The sequence below is a fragment of the Vulpes vulpes genome, chromosome 1 (genome assembly GCF_048418805.1).
Source record: "Vulpes vulpes isolate BD-2025 chromosome 1, VulVul3, whole genome shotgun sequence".
In the NCBI taxonomy this organism is placed as follows: domain Eukaryota; kingdom Metazoa; phylum Chordata; class Mammalia; order Carnivora; family Canidae; genus Vulpes; species Vulpes vulpes.
In genome coordinates, this window is record NC_132780.1 from 136,721,900 (window position 1) to 136,744,731 (window position 22,832).

The following is a 22,832-nucleotide window of genomic DNA, read 5'->3' on the forward strand; positions in this document are numbered from 1 at the left end:
TTGTTAAATGCAGAAAAAGCACCTAGTAAAATTCAACACCCATTCATGATAAAACCTCCAGCAAAACTAAGAATAGGAAGGATCTTCCTTAATCAGATAAAAAGTATTTTACCAAAAGCCTACAACAAACACCACTTAATGACGAAATATTGAAAGATTTTGCTGTGAGATGAAGGCTTCACTGACATGTGGATGCTTCCTGGTGCTCTGGAACACCCCTAAGATACTCCCAACTCACTGAGACTCCAGAACACAATGTGTCAGTCTGTTTAACTTAGAAACCCCAGAGAAATCCCAGAAAGAGAGTGTAAAGGGAGGAGGAGATTTAAGGGAAATGAAATCTAATGGGAATGTAGCTCCTGAGGAGCTGTTTTCACAGAAGGAATGTATGAGTGGAGTATATAGGAGCATTCCTGCTCATGACCTCCCTGGATCTGGATCCTGTGCAACTAGTGTGTCCCCTGTTCCACTCTTCTTGCCTCTGCTGACTGTCCAACTCCCTACTCATCCTATCCTTAATTTTCCTGATCATAGCTTTGTCTTTCTATTTTGACATTAAACTCCTTGATGGACTTTGACTATGTCCTTCTGATGTTACCCAGTCTCAGCAATCTTCTTGAAGAAGTAATAGACATATGCCAGAGATAATTATGTATGTTTAAAACATAATGTAAGAAGATTGAACTATATTCTCCTTACTCAGAAGGCATTATTTTTTTAAACATGTGGATAAACACATGCACAAACACACATAAATGAAAACAGAATAAAATGAAAATGCTATTTCTTTATATGGGAAGGAAAACAAAATGAAACACTTTATTTTTTTAAGATTTTATTTATTTGAGGGAGAGAGAGCAAGAGTAAATGAGAGAGAGAGAGAACATAAATGGGAGGAAGGGCAGAAGGAGAGGAAGGAGCAGACTCCCCACTGAGCAGGGAGCCAGATGTGGGGCTCCATCCCATAACCCCAGGATCATAACCTAGCCAAAGGTAGACACTTAACTGACTGAGCCGCCCAAGTGCCCCAATGAAACACTTTATAAATGAAAAACAAAACATGTTTTGTATGTCCAGGACTGCACTCCACTGTGGCAGCTTTGTCAAGGCCACCTCCAAACCCACCTCCAGAACCTTCAGCTCTGACTTCCAGAAACAAAAGGTATTCATCAAGTTTCCCTATAAAGAATTCACTGTATTCATCAAGTTTTCCTGTAAAGAATTCACTGACCACCTTGTAAAGACCCAACACTAGACTCTGTGAGCAGGTTACCGAGGCTCTGGTGGTAGCCCCCACATAGTGTTACTATACAAGAAAGTCAAGGGAACTAAACTTGGAATTAAGATAGTAATTTCTAAGACTCTAAGGTATTAATTTAAATTAATAAAAGATATTGAAGATGGTTAAAGGTTATCTTAAATAAACTGACAATTTGAAAATCATTATTTCTTTACTTGGTGTATTAGTTAGGGTTCTCCAGAGAAACATTGTGCATACGATATCTCTATATAAATACAGAGGCATAGAAAAAGATTTATTATGAGATATTGGCTCATGGGATGAGGGAGGCTGAGAAGTCCCACAATCTGCTGTCTACAAGCTGCAGAGGCAGGAAGTGTGGTCATGGAATCCCAGTCCAAACTCTGAAGGTCTGAGAACCAGGGGAGTCAGTGGTATAAGTCCCAGTTCAAGTCTAAAGGCCCAAGAACCAGTTGCTGATGCCCAAGGGCAGGAGAAGATAATGTCTCAGCTCAAGCAGAGAGTAAATTTGCTCTTCATCTTTGGGCTCTATTCAGGCTCTCAATGGATTGGATGATGCCCACCCAAATCGGTGAGGATGATCTTTTTTACTCAGTCTACCTACTCTAAGGCCAATCTATTCTGGAAAAAGCCTCATCGACACACCCTGAGAGTGTTTAGCAGCTTTCTGGGCATCCCTTACCCCAGTCAAGTTGACATAGAATATTAACCATCACACTCAGGAAGCAAAGCACAAAAATAGAATTTACTCCTTAGGAAATAGAGAGGACAATTATATTTAGTCTTGTTGGGACCTTGTTTCTTCTTGTTTAATAAACTGGTTAAAGCTCTTTGTTTAGATTCATTTACCTTATCAACTCATAATGAGGTCTTTCACAGCTCATCATTTGTGTAAATAAAGCTGTTCATCTAGGGAAACAAATTCCTTCCTATGCAGGGTTTTTTCTTTTAGTTATTTTCTTTTTATCCAAAACAAGACAAGGGTAGACTTATCTAATTTTTAATTCCGCATCTCTTTTTCATAGCAAGCGATAGGTAATATCTTTTAACTCCACTCTTTTAATCACCTGCTGTTCCAGTGGCTCTTCCTTGTGTCTTAAGATCAGCCCTCACAGCAGCATAGAGGCAGTAGCTGAATTCAGAGGATAGAGTATAAGGAGATGGAGAGTTGAGAACTGAACCTTCCGGAAGCCTCACATTTAGGCAGGGGAGGGATCATAGGAGAAGCGAGAGTTCAAAGCCATTTGGCCAATGCAAGGATCAACCAGCGCCGTGTGTCTATTTTAACTAATCAACAAACACTGAACTAAAAAACGGGGCCCCACCAGGCATTCAGAATACTGATTTTTTAAAAATATAAAAAGTGTCATATAGTATTTTAACTTGATTTTATGGGAAGTATCTATCACATTCTTCTGTTGCACCACTGTTAGAGACAGAATACCTGGATAAGCCCTTGGTTTGATTCACTATATAATTTCTGACATTCTTATGCTTATTTTTCATCACTTGATCATCTCATGAGTCGTCCTGAGGAGATAAATGAATTTTGCAAATACTCAAGTTACTTTCCTTTCCTTGAGTGATTGTGACTATGTAAGTGTAACAGGTTTAATCCTTGATTACTTCTCTTTGGTGAGTAGGAGCAGAGCTCTGACATTTCCTTGAAGGAGTGCCACTCTGTTTTGATCAGAGAGACTATTATTGCACATCCAGGGCCTCCACAAAGTCATGAGCTCACCAAGTTTTGAAAATTAAATGTTCTTGCTTTTATTTTCATAAGTCTTCCTATACAGCCCTTCATATTCTTAAGCACTTATCCAACAAATCTCTTGGTTTACATTGCGGAATAAGCACATTCTTTCTAACACTCATATAGCAGTGAACCCTTTATTTTTAGGTAACATCCCTGAACCATAAATATTTCCGCACACACTTGGAGGACAGCCTTTCCTTGGGGCGACCCCTTCTTATTGAGGACATTCGCGAAGAGCTGGATCCAGCCCTGGATAATGTATTAGAAAAGAATTTCATTAAATCAGGCACCACGTTCAAGGTGAGTTTTGGGGAGAAAAAAATAGAAGAAGAAGAAGACAAGAAAAGAACAATGGTGACATCTACTTATCTTTTTGAGCATAGCAGCAAAGCCACCTTCCTTTAGGTGGTAGTTATTTGATACACTGGAGAAAATGATTGCCAAACTCATGTTTAGTGCTTCCCTCATTTTAAAAATAGTATATGAAAAATACAGGGGACAGCAATATCTTGGTAGGAATAGCCATTTAGTTGACACTAAATAACAAGTTTACGAAAGACATTGGTCATAATAATATGTTAGTGTTACACACATACAATACATATATATATTGGCAGCTCTGAGAAAATCGGATTTACAAATTATATATTCATCTATCCTATAAAATTCATCTATATTTTACATTTTTCTCACTGGAAAAATGGCATTTTAATAAAGTCTATAGACATTGATTTGTTCATTTCTCTCTGTGTTAACTTTCAATCTAAACTCACAGACTTTGCTGGAAGCTGTGGAATCCTGTTTCTCATCACTGGTGAGAACATGAATCGTTTCCACTAGAGGCATTTCTTTTTTAATTGGTGGCATTCTCTTCTTATAGGCTTCTTTGGTTTTATTTCTTGATAAATGACAGCATTTCTGATTGCAATTTTTTGCTTTGGACAACTTAATTTCATGAATATCAGTGAATAAGTACAGAATGCAAATTTTCTCATTAAACAAAGATTTCTTTAAAAAAAAGATTTTATTTATTTATTCATGAGAGACACACAGAGAAAGGCAGAGACACAGACAGAGGGAGAAGCAGGCTCCCTGTGGGGAGCCGGATGCGGGACTCAATCCCAAAACCCTGGGATCATGCCCTGAACCGAAGGCAGATGCTCGACCACTGAGCCACCCAGGTGGGCCTGAAGAAATGTTTTTGGGGCCCGGGGTGGAGTCCCGCGTCAGGTGAAGCCTGCTTCTCCCACTGTCTGTGTCTCTACCTCTCTCTGTGTGTCTCTCATGAATTAATAAATAAATAATCTTTAAAAAATGAAAGAAAAATGAAAACATTTCTTCATAATGTGAATCTTTTATGTGCCATATTTAACATGCTAAAGGAGGGTGTAGGATTTTTATAACTGAAGGTCTTTTAAAGGAACAGATTCTTATCTGCAGTGTGCAGACATGGTGCTTGAGAATGTGATAGTGCCTTATTGAGGTGGTTTCTATCCACATCTGGAATCAAGATTAATTAAAAATGTAAGTTCTTTAAAACGGTATAATGTCCACCTAAGTTTTAGATACCAAAACCAGTTGTTTTTTAATATATTGCAAATCGTAGTGTTTAAGAAAAGTTATCTTTCTGAAAAACATGTTGACATTTTTTTCTCTGAAAAGTTCCTTAATTCTTTCTGAAGTCTAATACGCTTTAGGTATGACTGAAAACAGAGATAAGACTTCCGCTAAACACCACAAATTTCTTTAGTAGGAAACAGTTTTCTCCAAGTAGGAGAAAATAGTCAAATCTGAGATGTGTCTGAGTTTATTCCACATTTGTTTGGGATAAATTTTTCATTTAATTTGTTTGGTGTCATGGCTAACAACATCTTCCGGCAGGACCACATATCTAAATTATTTAAGATCACTGATGAAAGTTTTAGAACTTTTTCCTCTGCAATTCATTCAAGTTTCACAGCGCTGACCTCTGATAAATTCTTTCTTAAGTTAACCACAGATTCCTTGTTCTGCCCTTTAAGCTCTCTTTAATTTTTACATTTGAATCGATGTAGGTGAAAGTCGGTGATAAGGAATGTGATATCATGGATACATTTAAACTTTATATTACTACAAAGTTACCAAACCCTGCCTTTACCCCTGAGATCAACGCGAAAACTTCAGTCATTGATTTTACTGTCACCATGAAAGGACTTGAGAATCAGTTATTAAGGAGAGTAATTTTAACTGAGAAACAGGTAATAATTTCTCAAGGTAAAGGACTACTTCTAATAAATTTTAATAAATGCTCAACGTGTATTATGAAATTGTTAAGTATTTGGGAAGGAAAAAATTACGCCAACCACATCTGCCTTTGTTAACATAAATATTAGTTTAGCTGTCTCGTGTCAAGTCCTGTTAAGAAATCGTGTAACTAACTCACCTGTCCTCCAACCCCAAATGTGCCTGCACATACGTACACACACACACACACACGCACACATACACACAGCATTCACACTGCTCTTTCTACTTCTGTCTTTAAACCTTGGAGTATGTCGACCTTCATAGTCCTATGGATGGATGCTCCTTGATGTCCCTGAAAAATTCAATAAAATAATGATCTTGTAGAAAAAAAAATTGCTCCAAATGAGTGTATTACCACTGGAGTAGTTTCAACTAGTATAGTCTAGTACTCTAATGATACAGAGAGCCCAACTCTAATTTTAATTGAATAAAATTTGCATTAAGACAGAGAAATTAAGTATGATTGAAGGTTCTAATAAAACAAAGAACAACTTAAAACTGGAAGACTTTAAGAGACTGATACAAATTGAAACTAATTTTTAAGATAAATCTCAGAAAACATTTAACATTATGCATAAAATATGCTTGCCTAAAATGTAATTATACTTATTTGCATATGGAAAAACATATTTGCGTAAAATCCAAGAAAGATTATATTTGCTTACAGAGAATTAAGTATTGAGGGTTCAGGGGAAGGGCAAGGTTAGAAACAAGACTAGAAAGACTTATAAAAGACCAGAGAGGCTTAACAGGGGAGGCTGAGAAAAAGATTGGTAGCAGAAGACTGGACAAAGATAAAGGAAAGGCAAGAGATAGTCATAGGTGCCACAAACACAGAAAAGACACTGGAAGAGGGAAAGAGAAATGGTCCTTATGCCAGAGAAACAGAGATTCAGTAAAAGAAGTGAAGCCCTACCTGGTTAACAGGGATGGTTAACATGGGGCCAAAAGTGGCCAGCCAGGCAGAGAGGGCATGGGCCCCATCCCATCTTTGGGCCACGTCGTGCCAAACTGTTGAAAATAAGTCCTTCCTTCACGCTCTAAGTGGTGCTGCTGGTCTGATCTGAGATGATCAGGTGCTGCCTGCAGGCCGCGCGAACTTCCTGAAGGCAGGCCACTCCACTGTCTGAGATAGGCTACTCTCTGTGTCCCCAGAGGGCCCCGCACTTGCTCTTCTAGGTCTCAGCCTCTTCTTCAAGGATGCTCTAAGGTGCTAACATCAACCTTGTTGAAAAAAAGCACACACACACACACACACACACACACTTAATCTGTAGGAGGACATCCAGACTATGATGTTTAACCCTCTTAACTATCCTGCTCTTCTTACACACCTTCATTTTACAGAAGAACAAACAGAAACCAGAGAGAATAGGGTCTTAGCCTCTGCAAACACATGGACTTTCCATCCTGTCAGGCCTCCTAGATAAGTTTTACAGGTCGTGCTGTAAAACCCACAAGTGTCTACCGGACCATGATGCTTTTTTTTCCAGATCAAACTGAAAAGGAAGCTGATGTGATTTCATTTTGTCCACATATTCTTATACTGCCACCCAGAGGTGACCATTTTAATGGAAACAGTTCATGAGGTATTCCTCCCCCTGCCCCCCTGAAAATGCAGCCATGACCTTCATTGCCACCCCCATCAAATACTGCAAACCTGATAGTATGATGACCATAATAGCACTTGTCTTGGAGTTGGAGAATGGGAGTATTAGCCTGCATTTGCCAGTAATGAGCTGTGGGGATTATGTTGGGATGTGATTTAGAGTTAATATTTCTGGATCCTCCATTTCCCCAGATGTAAAATAAAGCTGTTGAATTAAATTCAGCACATATTTATTAGGTTGAGTCCCTTCTCTGCAAAGCCTCGAGGTAAGTGCTGTCAAGAAAACAAAAGTGAATAGGACAAGTTCCTGCCCTCTAGATGCACAGAATCTTGTTGGTGGGACATAATCTACATACAGATTGTGATGCAAGCCATGGCAGATAGAAAGATAAACATTGTGTTGTGGCTTTGGATGACAATTTGGTTTAAGAAGACTTTCTGAAAGTGATGGAATTTCTGAAGTGTTTTTTTTTTCCAAGAAACTTTCTCAAATAAGTAGTTTTAAAACCCCTTTTAACATAATTCTAAGTACACTGTGATTCTGTAGAAGATTAAAAAAATACTATAAAAATGCTATTGAGACAACTTCAATTTACTCTATGTTTAGCAAGAGTATTATATCCATGTTAAATTTCCTGAATTTGAAAATTACAGTATACTAGGGTAAGAGAATGTCCTGGTTCTTAGGAGATTTGTTAAATTTTTAGGGGTAAAGGATCATGACCTCAGCAAATGGTTCACCAATTATAAGAAGAACAAAAATGATGATAAGTATTCTATAGAGGGAGAAATAGCAATAAAACAGAATGTTATCTGGTGAATCTGGGCAAAACATATATGAGAGTTTATTGTATCAGTCTTGCAACTTCTCTGAAAGTTTGAAATTTTTTCAAAGTGTCATTTGAAAAATACACTATTTTGGTAGAAAAAAAATATGCTTTTAAACATCCAGGTTATCCCCTCTGTTAGTTAAGAGATGTAAAACCATGGCAAATGGATTTGTATTGGCAATTGGCTCTGTCAAACCAGGTACCTGGTGTTGCTAGAGGTGGATCCCAAACCAAGAGCTCATGTTCGGCTTGGATGGCCTCCTGGTTCTTTGATAGTATGTCTCTGCTTCTACCATTTCTGACTGCCAATCAAGTACACATTTCACACTAAGGCAGTATGGGAACAGGGCCAAGAGAATGGGACTGTCTAATCTAAATAACCATAGAGCCAGGAAGAGAACACGGGGATAATCAGACAAAATTACTTTAGCAGCGGTGTCTCATTCATGCCAGTGTGAGCACTGTGGAAACTTTATGCTAGTGGGCATAATTTCTTAAAAAGTGTCCTGAGAAACAAAAAAGTAGAGTCATTCCAGGGGCACTTTGGTTTAAACTTTAAAAAAATTGATCAGAAGCACTGAGAAATTGGATTTGCCAAAATTACCGGTGACTACAATTCTGCTGTTATTTCTTGTTTCCTAATAACAGGAATTAGAGTCTGAGAGGGTTAAGCTTTTGGAGGATGTGACTTTCAACAAGCGGAAGATGAATGAACTTGAAGACAACCTTCTCTACAAGTTAAGCGCCACAAAAGGTACCATGTTATTAATAAGTACATGGGTGATGGGTCCCGAGTCAGGATTTCTTGGGACCCTCTTTTCAGCACCCTCCTTGGTGACTATAGATGTGAGAAAGCAGATGAGTTAACAATGCAAACACAGGGGATCCCTGGGTGACTGCCTTCAGCCCAGGGCACCTGCCTTCAGCCCAGGGCGTGATCCTAGAGTCCCGGGATCGAGTCCCACATCAGGCTCCCTGCCTGCTTCTCCCTCTACCTGTGTCTGCCTCTCTCTCTCTCTCTCTCTCTCTCTCTCTCTGATGAATAAATAAAATCTTTAAAAAAAAACAGTGCAAACACAAGCAAGGCAATTTTTATCTAGATGTTTAAAGAGGGACCTCAGAGAATCTGATTTTTGAATTAGCAAACAGAGTCTGAGCATTTGAGAAGAATACAGTTTTCTCGATGTAATTGCTCTCTCCTGAGAAAAATAAGGGCTCCCAGTAAGCTAGGTAACTCATAATAGGCTAATTTGCTTGCCCAAAGGAAACTAATGTGCTCAATCTAATTTTTTTTAATAAAGATTGACTCTTTCATTTGGCATTGAAATACAATTACCACAATGGGCTATGATGTGTGTAATCTGTGTCAAAGGCACTTAAGCACCCAGGGCCCAAGCTCACTCTCCACTTTGCCTTGACCTCCTACTTAGAAGTCAGGGATGGGTTCTCCTCAAGGGCAGTCAGATCCACGTGCTACACCCTAATTTGGGGATGTAGTCTCTCTAAATAAATAAAAACATCCTATCCAAAGACAATAAAGCCAACAAACACTGTATTGTTCTGCAGTAGGCAAATCACAGTAGCCTAAATTCTACCATTTATTACAGACTCATAAAGAGTGCTTCCCAATAGCACTATACTCCTTAGATAAACAAAAATCTTAACCTCCCAGAAGTACATAATGTGTTATTCTCACAACATTCTCCTGCATGGCCTTGATGGTGATCTCAGGGAAAAATCCTTCTATCTGCCTTGATTGCATTGCTTGTGTTTGTGAAGTTGTCTGTCCCCTGGTCCAGTGACATCTCCCTGCCATTTGGATACCCCTGGGCATTCTAATATTAGCAAGGATTGCTGAGAGCTCTTCCCCCAATCCAGCCAAGAGCGTGCTGGATCAAGGTCTCATTCCTGTGAGGTGAATCACAATTTGAATTTCCATAATAGACCTAGAATGCCCATCAGAGTAACTCACACTTTCCTAGCATTCACCCTAGAATTGGAGGGTAGGCCAGGGCACTGCTGTTTGCAGATATCGTGACCTTTAGCTCAGCGTGTCCGAAGTGTCTTCCCGTATCTTAAAATGGAATGTATTGGCACAGATGTATTATTTGTATTAAAAACAATAATGGAAGGTGACACTCAAAATAAAATGAGGATTTTTATTCCTGGTGGGACACTTGCACCATCCTCCAATTTTCTCTGTTGGAGACACAGAAGCACCAGAGTTCTCAGTAGCAAGTTCTCATGACACTTTCAGGGGGACCACGGAGATGGTAATAGCGTTGAAAGCCATGTCACATAAAGCACAGCTGAAACCACCCAGGGTGGAGGGAGCCAGATTTTGTCTTCAGACATGTGAAGACCAAGTTACGGGGGCTGCCTTGGGAATCACCTTTTGCAAATTTACAGGCAGCATCAGAGATAACCTGTCTGCAGGAATGTTTAGAAGGATGCAGGCATCAGATGACAGTTGGGCCAGAAGCTTTTCAGTGTGTTAACATCCGCCCTTCTATCCTGCCGGCTTTGAAGAAGTGGCCCTGAAAATGAACAGGATGATTTCAGAAGTGATGTGTCTTGCTCTGTGGCTTCCCCATCTTACGTTCTCCCGTTTTCCTGTCTGACTTTTAGGTTCCTTGGTAGATGACGAATCTCTCATCGGGGTTCTCAGAACCACCAAGCAGACAGCAGCCGAAGTGAGTGAAAAGCTCCACGTGGCCGCAGAGACAGAGATCAAAATTAACACAGCTCAGGAGGAGTTCCGGCCTGCAGCCACCCGTGGAAGCATCCTCTACTTCCTCATCACAGAGATGAGCATGGTCAACATCATGTACCAGACCTCACTGGCCCAGTTCTTGAAGTTATTTGACCAGTCCATGGCCAGGTGGGGCCTCCCATCCCTACCCCATTGCGTCCCACCCTCGACCCCTGCGCAGAGTACCTCAAATTTTTTTGTTTGTATTCCTACTGTCTTAGAAATGGCTGTTTACTGCCCAAATTTTTAAAATGTGTTGCAGATCTGAGAAGTCGCCACTACCTCAAAAGAGAATTACAAATATTATTGAGTATCTGACATACGAAGTTTTTACATACTCTGTCAGAGGCCTGTACGAAAACCACAAATTCCTCTTTGTACTCCTCATGACCTTGAAGATTGATCTTCAGAGAGGAACAGTGAAACACAGAGAGTTTCAGGCTCTCATTAAAGGTAAAGGGCTTGGAGTATGGATGCAGTAGGTAAAGGAGAGTGCTTCTGATAAGCGCTTTGATGTGCTGGAGACCCATTTTTATAATACAGTGGGCAAATGTCATTCTTGGGAGAGCCAAGTTCTTCATACCTCTTTTTTTTTTTTTTTTCCTGATTCCCATTTGCTTTGCTCTGGTTACTCGTAATGATTTTCCTCAGGTCTGTGGTGGTGTTTTTTGTTTTTGTTTTTGTTTTTTGTTTTAGTTATCAAACTTACCTGAAGTTTGATCATTGTTGCCTATGGTTGGGAAACCCAAATGCCAAAGAGACGAGCAGTGAGGCTGGTGATGAGCTTTCTATCTATTGCAAGAGATCAATTCCTTGAGCAAGGGAGTATAATGACTTTTAAGACTGAAAAAGGCACCCTTGGATTTCATATTGGAAATTAATCCTCTTCAATGCTCATCTCCATTCTGGGTTCAAAGTATCATTAAGAAGATTTTCATTCAATTCAGTCAAACAAATATTCATTGAGCATATACTCTGCAAGCCCACCCTGCTAGTGTTGGGATAGAAGGATCAACCAGACATTGCTTTCACAGCAAGCAGTGCCATAATGGGAATATAGATAATTTTTTAAATTATTGCAGAAAACCCTAAATGTTACAAGAGAGCTAAAAACAAAGTCTTAATGTTCTAAAGGAAGGAGAGATTTGTGGTTGGTGAGACCAGTAAGAGCTGCTTGGAAAATATACTGTTGTCAGATAAGCCGTGAATTTTTCAGATGATTTGATCCATGGGAAAAATGTTCTGATGTATTTCTTATGTTTTTTTTCTCTTTGTATAAAGTTTAATAAGACATTTTCTGGCTACCCCACCCCCCAAAAGAAGAAAGTCTTTTAAAAGGACCGTGAAGGAGAGGTAGAAGTGAAGGAGACTTTCCATGCTGAAATAGAGCAGCATCAGAAAAGGAATGAATGAAGGGGGCATGTAAATTTTGAGCCTTGATTCCTAGAGGAAGGATTTTCTTGATCTTGTGAGAGACAAGGAGTTGTATAAGGTGGAGATGTAGTCCCTCTAGAATCTCTTACCATCTTTTAGGAAGATGATCCTGGCAGGCCTGCATAGGATTGCAGATAAGAGGTTCAAGGGAATTTATTATAATCTTCCCAGCCACAGGTAATACTTATCCCGGTAAAGATAATGGGAATATAAAGGAGAGGCCATAGAAGCAAAATGGCACCAGACCAGATGTAAGAGCCAAGACAGGGGTCAGAAATGAGTCTAAAATTTCTGGTCCATGCAGAGATTTCTGGTCTAGTTGACTGAAAGAGGAACTGGTTTGAGAAGTGTCAGGATGGGGGAATAATGAATGTGATTTGGGGACCTAGTTTCAGTCAGAATAGGCCAGGTTTCGGGGCCATGAAAACTATCCTGAACTTTTGATGGCTTGACACAACAAGGGTGGTAGATTCTCATTTATTCTCTCTCCAACATGCCTGTCATGGTCATCTAGGAATTGCTTCTATAATTACTATGGCAGAGGAACAGGATAAGACAAATTGGGTGCCTGCATCTAAAAGTTACCCCATGAATGACATGTGTCACTTAAATACTCATTTTTCATTAGCTAAAACCCTTGCCAAACCCTTGTGTGTCTGGCAAGACACACAGCCACAGCTAGCTTCAAAGAGAGCAGGGATGCATACTTCCCATGTGCATGGAAGAAGGGAAAATTGAATGTTTTTGAACAGCTCTGGGAACTGTGCGCACATGTTGAATTTGAGATATCCAGCGGTTAGAAAGGATATGCCAGACAATTTAGAAGAAGTCAGACAGATGCAAAGATAGGGCATAACAACCAAACCCCTGGGAATAAAAGAAAGGGTAGAGTATTTCTAAATTTATCCTACAAGGGGATACGACAGGATGCACTTGTACCTACAGTTTCCTATTTATAATAAACAGGCAGTAAGCTATAACTGACTACTCTATCATCTTCTTTCTCAACTTTAGTTCATTTCTTCCCCAGATTCAGGTTAGATGACTGTTGTAGAAGCTTTGCAAACAATCTTACATAATGTCTAAAATTTCTGGACTTTTCATGTCTTGTAGTTCAAAGGAACCTGGACTGTGTCATACAGTTCATATTTTTTCTCAGGTTGAATGCACCTGGAGAAGTTGATGTCTTCAAGCGTAGACATAAGGCGGTGTGGTACAGGGAAATGAGCCAGGGTCTGCCACTGACCAGTTGTATGAGTTCAGAGACCATCCCCTACTACCTCTATGTACAAGAGGCTGTGGGGCTCAGAGGGGAAGTGATAAGTACCAGCTGGGAGAGGCGGGCAGGCTTTCTGGAGGGTCCAGGCATACAGGTTTGTGGCCTCTGTGACGTTTAAATAAAGTGAGCCCAAATTTACCAAACCTAGAAAGCTCCTTTGACTTACTTCAGCCACCTTGAAGCTTTCCCTTGGACCAGGGGCCACAGCCTCAGTGTCCGGGGCACTAGGCCATGGGGAGGAAGGATGCTGACATCTGTGGGGATCTAGGCAGAAGCAGGAGAAAAATGAGCCTCAAATATAGCAAAGCCTTCTAACTGTGGAACACAAGTGGGATGGGGGGTATACTTTGGATCTTTCCTTATCCGTGAGCTGGCTTTGCTTCCTGAGTCCCATCTGCCAACAAGGCCCCAGATAGGATTTAGAAAGAAGAAGGAAACCTGTCTCTTTGGGCCATAATGGGTGGTGGGAAGGACAAGAGAATTGAAGGTAGAAGGAGGTCAGGTACCCAGATCCTGTCGCTTCCCAATCTCCTGAGGCAGAACCTTGGGTGGATACAGAAAGGCTCTTGAGAAACATCCAGATGGGAGATGTCCCTGCATTCTGCCCGGAGCCACATCTCACCTGGCGTTGGTGGAGGGGAATGGCTAGAGGGATAAGCCTGATGTGTGGCAAGCTCAAGTGTGGTGTGGATATGTTGAGAGGGCTGGTGTACAGCCAGGGCCTGCAGTTCAAAACCAAGAAGCTGCAGGCCAGCAGAACTTTATTCCTGGGCACAAAAGACCAGTGTTCTGTGGATAGCAGCCCAATGCCCCTGTAGGTCAGACAGGATTTGTCATAGCACAGAGGACACAGTACACGAGTCCCAGTCCATGGCAGAGACTGGAGGGCAGCATGCGGATCTGAGGCATCCTCCCCATCCCGACCCAATCCCAGTCCACTCATCTCTCCCCTCACCCACCCAGCCAAACCAGAGCTATTACCTGATGGAAACTGGATTCTTCGAGAGATAGGATGTAAACCAGAGGAGACTGACAAACATAATGAGGAAGAAATTTGTGAGGAGGATTGCAGTGGTCACAGAAAAATTAAAAAGCCTGCACATCTGGGTCATGGTGAGAGTGTGTCTGTGATCTTGCTTCATAAAGCCATAGAGTCAGAGATAGCCAGATTGCACAGGGCCAGGAATGCCAGGAGAGCCAGTGAGAAGAGTTTGAATTTAATTTAGTTGGCAATAGGAAGCCATCGAATGTTTTACGAGCAGGGAAGTACCATGAACAGAGCAGTGCTTTAAAAAGATTAATTTGGGATTGTATGATAGGTTGTTGACAGAAGTACAATCAGCTCAGCAGTAAAAGAGGTTTATTTTTTGAAAAACAAACAAAATTGGTTTATTGTACAATTTGTATTAGTTTTGAGCTGGCTTATATTTTAACCACATTATTTTTATGAAAAGGATACATGATTTTGTTTTCAAAGTTTTTTACAAAGTTAACAAATACAGCCCTTAGACTTTGACTTTTTTTTTTTTTTATCATTTTAACTCAGTAGTTAAGAGGGGAAGAAGAAAGACTTATTTATCATAGCAGAAATATTTGATCTCCTAGGAACGACTGTCCCTTTGTGTCAATTCCTACTTCTTTTCTGCAGTATTTAGAAGGTGCCTTTGACTTCCTTCTTCAACTGAGAATGTCAGAATACTTTGAAAAATGAAACAGATACTAGGGACAATCCCACGTTATAGAGTAGTTGATATAACTAAATTTTCCCTGCCTCTATTTTAGAAAGATACCATCTTTCTTTTGTCAGAAACCGTGGACAAAAAGACACCTTAGGGGGTCTGCTCTTGCCTTCCAGGCTGGATTTGACCTGAGCCTTCCAAAACAGAGAACTAATGTCAAAATAACAACTAATGATTACATAGTTCTTACTATGGCCCAAGACTGCTCTGCGCTTTCTACATACATGACACTTTTTAATCTTCACAGCAACTAATCTGGTAGATTTGATTATTACACCCATTTGACAGAAGAGGCGACCGAAAAATATTGAGTTCTTTGTCTGTGTTTATGCAGCTGGCAAGTGGCAGAGCCAGAATATCTTGGGGAGTAAGATGGACTGTTATTGTTTTGGCTTAGTGGAGGTGCACCAAGATATTTGAAAACACCGGTTTTGGTTTAGGTGTCTTCTGATGTCTTTGAGGCTTACAGTCACATGAAAACATTGCTTTTGGAAAGAATCAAGAAGAAAATGCATTTGTCTCTTTTTTTTGACCAAAAAAAGTTAGAGAAGCAGAGTCCCTTGAGTCTGCAGGTGATGCTCTCCAGCAGTTGCTTCTCCATCAGTAAACTGGGTACTAGCAGAGGACAGCTTTCTCTTTCCCCGGGTGACGGTGGTGTGGTGTCCAGAGAAGGCTGACCTGTTCTAGAGGTGTTGTGGCGCTCAGAGCCACTGACCCAGAGGTGGCGCAAAGGGATTTATGAGAAAAGAATACTTCAGCTCACTCACTTTCTCAGGAAGGTGCTAGAGGGAGAGCAGCCTCTGCGGGCAGTCCCCTACATTCCTTCTTTTGCCCAATGGTTGATATGTGAAGTGGTGGCATTTAATGAGTTCTTCAGGAGGATTATAGGACTTAGAAGTTCAAAATCACTGTTTTGCACATATCTGAATTAAACAACACAGCTAATAACATGTTACTAAAGACATGCAGTAGAGGAATTTTGAAGCTGTAAATATAATTATGTATCTTAGTGGGAGATTGCCCCATTGGGTATGCTCATTTGATTTGTGGTTTGCTTCAAAATGTGATCCAATGCTGTAATTCATGCTCTCTGCTAGATTCCCTAAGAGCAGAGGCCTTGTGTGGTTTTTTTTCTGCTTTATCCCCAGTGTCTGGAATATGCTGATACACAGAGAATGCTAAGTAAATATATGTTGAATTAATGATCTGAACATGAGTTACTCCCTTAAAAACCCACAGAAGTATTGTAACCCTCTCCATCTTTTTGACTGGTAGAAAATAGTATTGAGTATCAAACTTCTGGAGGAGTTAAGACTAAGAGGTGATTTTTAAAATCACCCATGAAAAGTTAAAACTATTCATTGACGTCAACATTGTAAATTTCACAAAATTGATTATTTTTAAAAAACTATAAAAATGCAAACAGCTGCGGCCACCTGAGAAAAAATTAGGTACAGGGAGAAATGACAAGGAGTTGCCATCTGTATTTTATAAAGTGGTGTAAATCAGAAAGTAAAACACTAAGACTTGAAGGAAATGGACCAAAAAAAGATAGCCACATTTTCTGTTGTGATGATTTCCCCATTTTCTCTGTAATATGGTTACCTCACTTCTGTTATTTGGAAAATGTGTCTAAAAGTGAAGCATACACTGACCTGATTCCTGCTGACACCTTTCCCCAGGGGGAGCAGCTCTGGATCTGAAAGCCTGCCCTCCCAAGCCGTTTCGCTGGATCCTTGATATGACCTGGCTGAATCTTGTGGAGCTGAGTAAACTTCCACAGTTTGCAGAAATTATGAATCAGGTAACAGGGCTGGATAAAGGTACAGATCTGGAAACCCAAACATACCTGGGGCCATTTTTTTTAAGGATTGTTCATTTGTTTGAGAGAGAGAGCACACACAAGCAGGAGGAACAGAGAGTGAGGGAGAGAATCTCAAGCCGACTCTGCACTGAGCACAGAGCCCAACTTGGGGCTTGATCTCACGATCCTGAGATCATGACTTGAGTGGAAGCCAAGAGTCAGATGCTTAACCGACTGAGCCACCCAAGTGGCCCTGGGGCCATTTAAATTGGGGCCCCTGGTGTCAATTCCTGCAGGCAAAAGGCTCAATGCAACAGTGTAGCTTTAAGGCATTAAGCTTCTGTGGGCGATTTTAGATGCGGAGTATCAGAAGGAGCCTTGTCATAGGTGCAGGTGACTGCCTTTTCCTCCTGTATCGTGGGCTGGGTCATTTATGAGTCTGCTTAACTCAAGCTGTCAGAACCAGTGGACCCTTTTATTTTAGACTATTTTGTTATAGACTGTGTTTTTACATTTTTATTGCTGCTTCTGATTAAATAAATTGTGCAAACTGAAATTTGAAACAAATGAAGAGGTTGGGGTCCTTTTTAAAACTATCGTTTTCATGGTGGAAATATAAAATGGTGAAGGATAATGGTAAAACAGGTCCCGATTCACCTGTTGCTTTTCTAGTTTGAAAATGTCAATGTGTTACTGTGGCTTCGTTGTTGATTAGGTTCTCACTGGGAAACAATTGTGCAACTCAGCAGAAAGATAATTCTTTCTGAGGTTAGTTGGTGATACCCGCCTGTCACTGATGCAATGACAGTTGCTTAAAGTCATCTTTGTTGTGGTTGCTGGTGATGGATAACTGGGGCTATGCGTTGACTACAAGTTGGCAGAGACCTCATGCTGAATCATCACGTGATTCCCTCCCCTCTGCACACACACACCCCCTCCCCCCAGCCCAGCATATACCAGGTATGTCTGTTTAGTGACATTTCTGAAACATTATGGAGATTCTTTACCTTTTCAGCCATGGCTGGGTCAGGGTCCCTGGCTTCCGTCTGCGATGGGCAATTAGGTACAGACAAATACTTGGGGTGGTCGGAGTCTGGCAGGAGACTGATAAAGGAGACCTCAGGAGCACCACTGGGAAAAAGCACTCAACACCTGCGCCCTCTGCTGACGGGTTATATCGATATTGGGATACCCATTATGGTTTGCCTCTGTTAATTAGAACTTATTTCCCCATGGTGTAGAATCTGGTAACTACTACTGCTTAACAATAGGATAAGTACTTTGCAACAACTTTGTGCAAGGGAAATAGTATTGACCTCACTTTATGGGTGAGAAAACGGAGATTCAGAGAGGTTCAGGACTTGCCCAAGGCTGCGGAGCCACTAAATGGCAAAGCTGGTGTCTGACCTTATGCTCTTTCCCTTATCTCTCCAACTCACCATGGGATAGGTCAGAAGTGAGGGGAGTGGTCATTCTCAGGAAAGTTGCACAAGTTCATGGGGCCTGCCATCCCGTGGCCATCAGTTTGGCGTCTCTGTGGGGGAAAAAGGCAGAAAGAGAAGGGGATCCGTCTCCCAGCTAAACGGGTGTCAGGAACTGAAGCAAAAAAGAGCCTCCAACAGCAGCTGCCTGCTTTGGCATCTCAGGGTGAACTGTTTAGTGCCCGGGGAAAGTGGAGGCAGACAGCCAGAGGCTGGAGGATTATCCTGTTGCTCCTTGCAGATGCGATTCACCCTGGAGGCTCTATAGAGAAGAGTTCAGATGAGCAAGTGCAAGGCCCGTCAGCAGGTAGAGGAGGCCTGCAGGTGGCGGTGTGGGCAGTGTGCAGGTGCCCCTGCAGGAGGGTATTATGCTGAGTGAAATAAGTCAATCGGAGAAGGACAAGCAGTGTATGTTCTCATTCATTTGGGGAATATAAATAATAGTGAAAGGGAATATAAAGGAAGGGAGAAGAAATGTTGGGAAATATCAGGAAGGGAGACAGAACATAAAGACTCCTAACTCGGGGAAACGAACTAGGGGTGGTGGAAGGGGGGAGGAGGGCGGGTGTGGGAGGGGAATGGGTGACGGGCACCGAGGTGGACACTTGACGGGATGAGCACTGGGTGTTTTTCTGTATGTTGGTAAATTGAACACCAATAAAAATTAATTAAAAAAAAAAAAAAAAAAAAAAAAAGGAGTGGAGCTCCAAGTGTCCCCGGCAGATTCTTTGGGAGCAGCCAACTTGGGGAAGCCACTGCAATGTTCAGGAGAAAGATGGCAGGCGTAAAATGTTTCAGAAATCCTCCTCCTCCTTTGAGTGCCTGGGGAAGAAACTGTAACCTAGTTACTAAGCAATTGTCTTGCTCTTCATTTGCACCCAGCCTGCATTCTGCATGAAGAATTCTTTGCATGGCGTGGACTTTGGGCAGTTATTCAACCTCTCTGTGCCTCCGTGAAAAATGAGGATAATCTGGGTAAAAATACAATTCTTGGGTCTGGCACATAGTACCTGCTCTATTCGTGTTTGCTATTTGCTTTTAGTGCTCACCCCGGCTTTGAAAACGTGCTTACAAACACTGTCTAAATGATCCAGCCTGCTTGTTGCTCAGTGGCAGCATCAGACTCATCAATCTATTGTTTTTGTAATTGGTTTTGTCAGTACTGGGGCTTCAGGGAGTGCCTTTTAATGCTTCTGAAAACTGGAGTTTCTTGCCATGCTTCTGAAAGAATAGGTATTTGAGACCAGCTCTTGCAGAAACTTCGTCTATTCTTAGATGTAAGGTCTCAAGGCAAGGAATCACTGAGAAAATAAAAGTTTAGACTGTCATCTGTCACTATTTTAAGTAGAGGTCAACATTTAGAGATTCGGTTATCAGAATGGTCAGTATCAGTGGTTCTCAACCAAGAATGACTTTATTCCACCCCCCACCCCCCACCCCCGGAGAGCATTTGAGAATATCTAGAGCTGTTTTTCATTGTCATGAATTAGAGACAAGGGTACTGTTGGCATCTAGTAGAGGCCAGAGATGCTGCTAACGATCCCACAGTGTGCAGGACTGCTCCCCTAATGTAATCTGTCCCAGAATGCCAATAATATATTGGCAGGCTGTAAAATCCTGGTCTGTGTTTTTTCCTGTCCAATCAGTTGGTATAATTGACACACAGTCATAATTTCAGTGAATAATGTAGAAAAGCAATGGAAAATGGAAAGGGAATAGTAATACCCACGTTCCTTGAGTCACTGATTCTGAAAAAAAAAAAAAAGTAAACTGTGTGGTTATGTTTGAAAAACTACCTGCCTATAAAGAATGACCCTCTAAGGTTATTCAGAATTCTCTCCAGTATATTCCAACTGCATCTATTCTTATGGCTTGCTAATTGGCTTATTTATTGTAGATATCTCGTAATGAGAAAGGATGGAAAAACTGGTTTGATAAAGATGCTCCAGAGGAAGAAATTATCCCTGATGGATATAATGATTCACTCGATACCTGCCGCAAACTTTTACTTATCAGGTGAGAATAGGTATTATCAGACCTAGAAACATCACTCGTCATCTTGTCAAATTACAGATCTTACCTCGGTAAGTTTACTTCAGTGTGTCCCAGTGGTTATTATAAATGTGTGCACTTCCAAATTGCCATTTGGGATGGCAATTCCTAGTTCCTTGACAAGCAAATAAAATGGTGATGGTGGCAGGGAATGTATTAATGATGGGGCTTTTAGCAAAAAAAAAAAAAAAACATGAAAAATATGCCTTTGTTATTCCCTTCGTTCATCATTTACCATTGAGTGAATCATTTATTGTTGAATTTACTTCTTAAAAAAAAAATGGACCTCACAGAGTTGCAAGGCAATTAGTCTATAAGCTGAAATTCCATTTTTCCTGAGGAAAAAAGTCAAGACCTGCCTATTTAAATGTATAAATGCTGTTTTGGCTATTAAAAATGGAAAAAAATTTCAAAATTGATGATAAGGAAGAAAATTCTTTCTTTTCTTTTCTTTCTCTTCCTTCTCACTGTTCATATTTTCTAAATATCCAGTAGCTCAAAGAAGGCTTCCATACTGGAAGGGAGGGGTGTGTGTGTGTGTGTGTGTGTGTGTGTGTGAGAGAGAGAGAGTGATTGATGGCCAAGGTAGGAGGGTGGAATGGGAGGTAGATGGGACCACCAAAAGGACAACAAAAAGACGTAGGATTATTTTGGAGTAGTCTTTGTCTTCCTAACATTATACACTTGAGCTTGCATTTCTTCGAACAAGTTGTTTCCTCGATGTTGTCTGCTTTTTGAGGGTGATCAGAGTGGTCAGCAGTGGTGACCTTATGATGTGCAGAGGAGGAAGGAGCTACTTGTTTGTTGTTTTTGTTTTGTGTTTTTTTTTAATAGATGTCTCTTTTACCCATCATTTAACAATTGACTCCATGTCAAATGAAGAGCGCAATCTATTAGCAAATAAGAATCTGTAGAGCTTGTCTATGATCTAAAATATAAAATATCAAATGATATTTATTTGATAGGTTGCTGTGTATATTTAAGTCTCCCCTGAACACTGCAGAGCTTCAGAATGTGCAGCAGGATGTCCCCCGCATCATGTTCAGGAGCTGGCAGAGGAACATCTCCCCTTGTGTCCCTGCTAAGTCCCCACACTTGAAGTGGGGCCTGATGGGTGGTAGGCACATGATAAATATCAGAGAATGAGCATGGTCTCCTGTGTGTTAGTCTGAATGAGGAATTGCTTACTTGAAGTTGGTAGCTTCAGGGACTAGGGATAATTAATGATGTGATTTTAAAAAATATTGTAAATATTTATGTTTGGAGAGAGAGGTGGAGAGCACGTGCATGTGAGCGAGGTGGGGGAGGGGCAGAGGAAGAGGAATAGAGAGAATCTCAAGCAGGCTCCACACTCAGCTTGGAGCCTGATGTGGGACTTGACCTCGTGACCTTGAGCTCATGACCTTGGCTAAAATCAAGAGTCGGATGCTTAATGGACTGAGCTACCAAGGCACCCTACCACTGATGTGATTTAAAAAATATTTTTTTCCCCTCTAACTTGTATTCATCTCTAGGTCTTGGTGCCCAGACCGTACTGTTTTTCAAGCAAGAAAGTATATTGCAGATTCTTTGGAAGAGAAATACACTGAACCGGTTATCTTAAATCTGGAGAAAACTTGGGAAGAAAGTGATACACGGACACCTTTGATATGTTTCCTGTCCATGGGATCTGATCCTACCATTCAAATTGATGCACTGGCCAAGAAACTGAAGCTGGGTATGACCAGAAATCTATGCCATTTAGCAAAACTGCCATATTTTTGTCTTATTAAACATTGCCTTTCATAGTTTCATAACTGATTCTTAGAAGTACAAAGCTGAGTTAGAAAAAATATCAAACTCTTTGCTCCCTTTTCAGATCTCCTTGAGTGTGGGTATGATACAGATAACTTTGTGCAGAGAGGAACACACTAATGTTAGTTTTGCTATTTTTTTTTAAGTTGTGAGCAGAGGAATATATCACACGGATAGCAGAGTCGCAAGAATGAACATACAGGGATATTGCCATGTCTATATAAAAATTACAGAAAAGTCTATTTTGTCATAAATTCAAAAACTATAACCATTGTTATGACACACAGTAATTAGGGATTTATTCATTTAATAACCCTGTAGTATAGGCAGCAAGTGAGATTCAAGAAGTATTCAAGAGATTGAATACAACATAGCCGGGAAAGACAGACATGTAAGCATGTAATTGAGACAATGCTGTAACTCTGACAGACACACCTGACTACAAGATTCAGAGCTACTCAGACTGCAGGGGGTGCAAGGAAAGGGTCACGGGGATGATATTTTGAGTAGGATCTAGAAAATATATAAAATTTCATCAGGTGGGATAGTAGGAGATAGAAAGAAAGTTGCTCCAGGAGGAGGAGGCAGGGCAAGGAGTTAGAAATACATAAGTAATGAGAGCAGTTACTGAGTCAGTAAGGCCAGTGGATGAGGACCTGTATGATACAGAGCACATCTTGGTAGGACTGAGCCACCCCTTATAAGATGGCTATTTGTAAGAAGGCTGTTTATCTGCTCTTCATACCCTGGACATC

The 22,832-nt window shown here is 40.9% G+C and overlaps 1 protein-coding gene across 1 annotated transcript in view; it reads left to right on the plus strand.

The window, feature by feature from the left end:
- The window catches only part of DNAH8 (dynein axonemal heavy chain 8), a 335,946-nt gene that overhangs the window by 237,551 nt on the left and 75,563 nt on the right, over positions 1-22,832 (plus strand). Inside the window, exons 71-78 of the mRNA XM_072746190.1 lie at positions 3,162-3,317; positions 5,072-5,254; positions 8,391-8,496; positions 10,371-10,623; positions 10,757-10,947; positions 16,629-16,750; positions 20,129-20,247; positions 21,798-22,000. Of these exons, the coding sequence (XP_072602291.1) occupies positions 3,162-3,317; positions 5,072-5,254; positions 8,391-8,496; positions 10,371-10,623; positions 10,757-10,947; positions 16,629-16,750; positions 20,129-20,247; positions 21,798-22,000 (1,333 nt within the window). The remainder of the gene's footprint in view (positions 1-3,161; positions 3,318-5,071; positions 5,255-8,390; positions 8,497-10,370; positions 10,624-10,756; positions 10,948-16,628; positions 16,751-20,128; positions 20,248-21,797; positions 22,001-22,832) is intronic.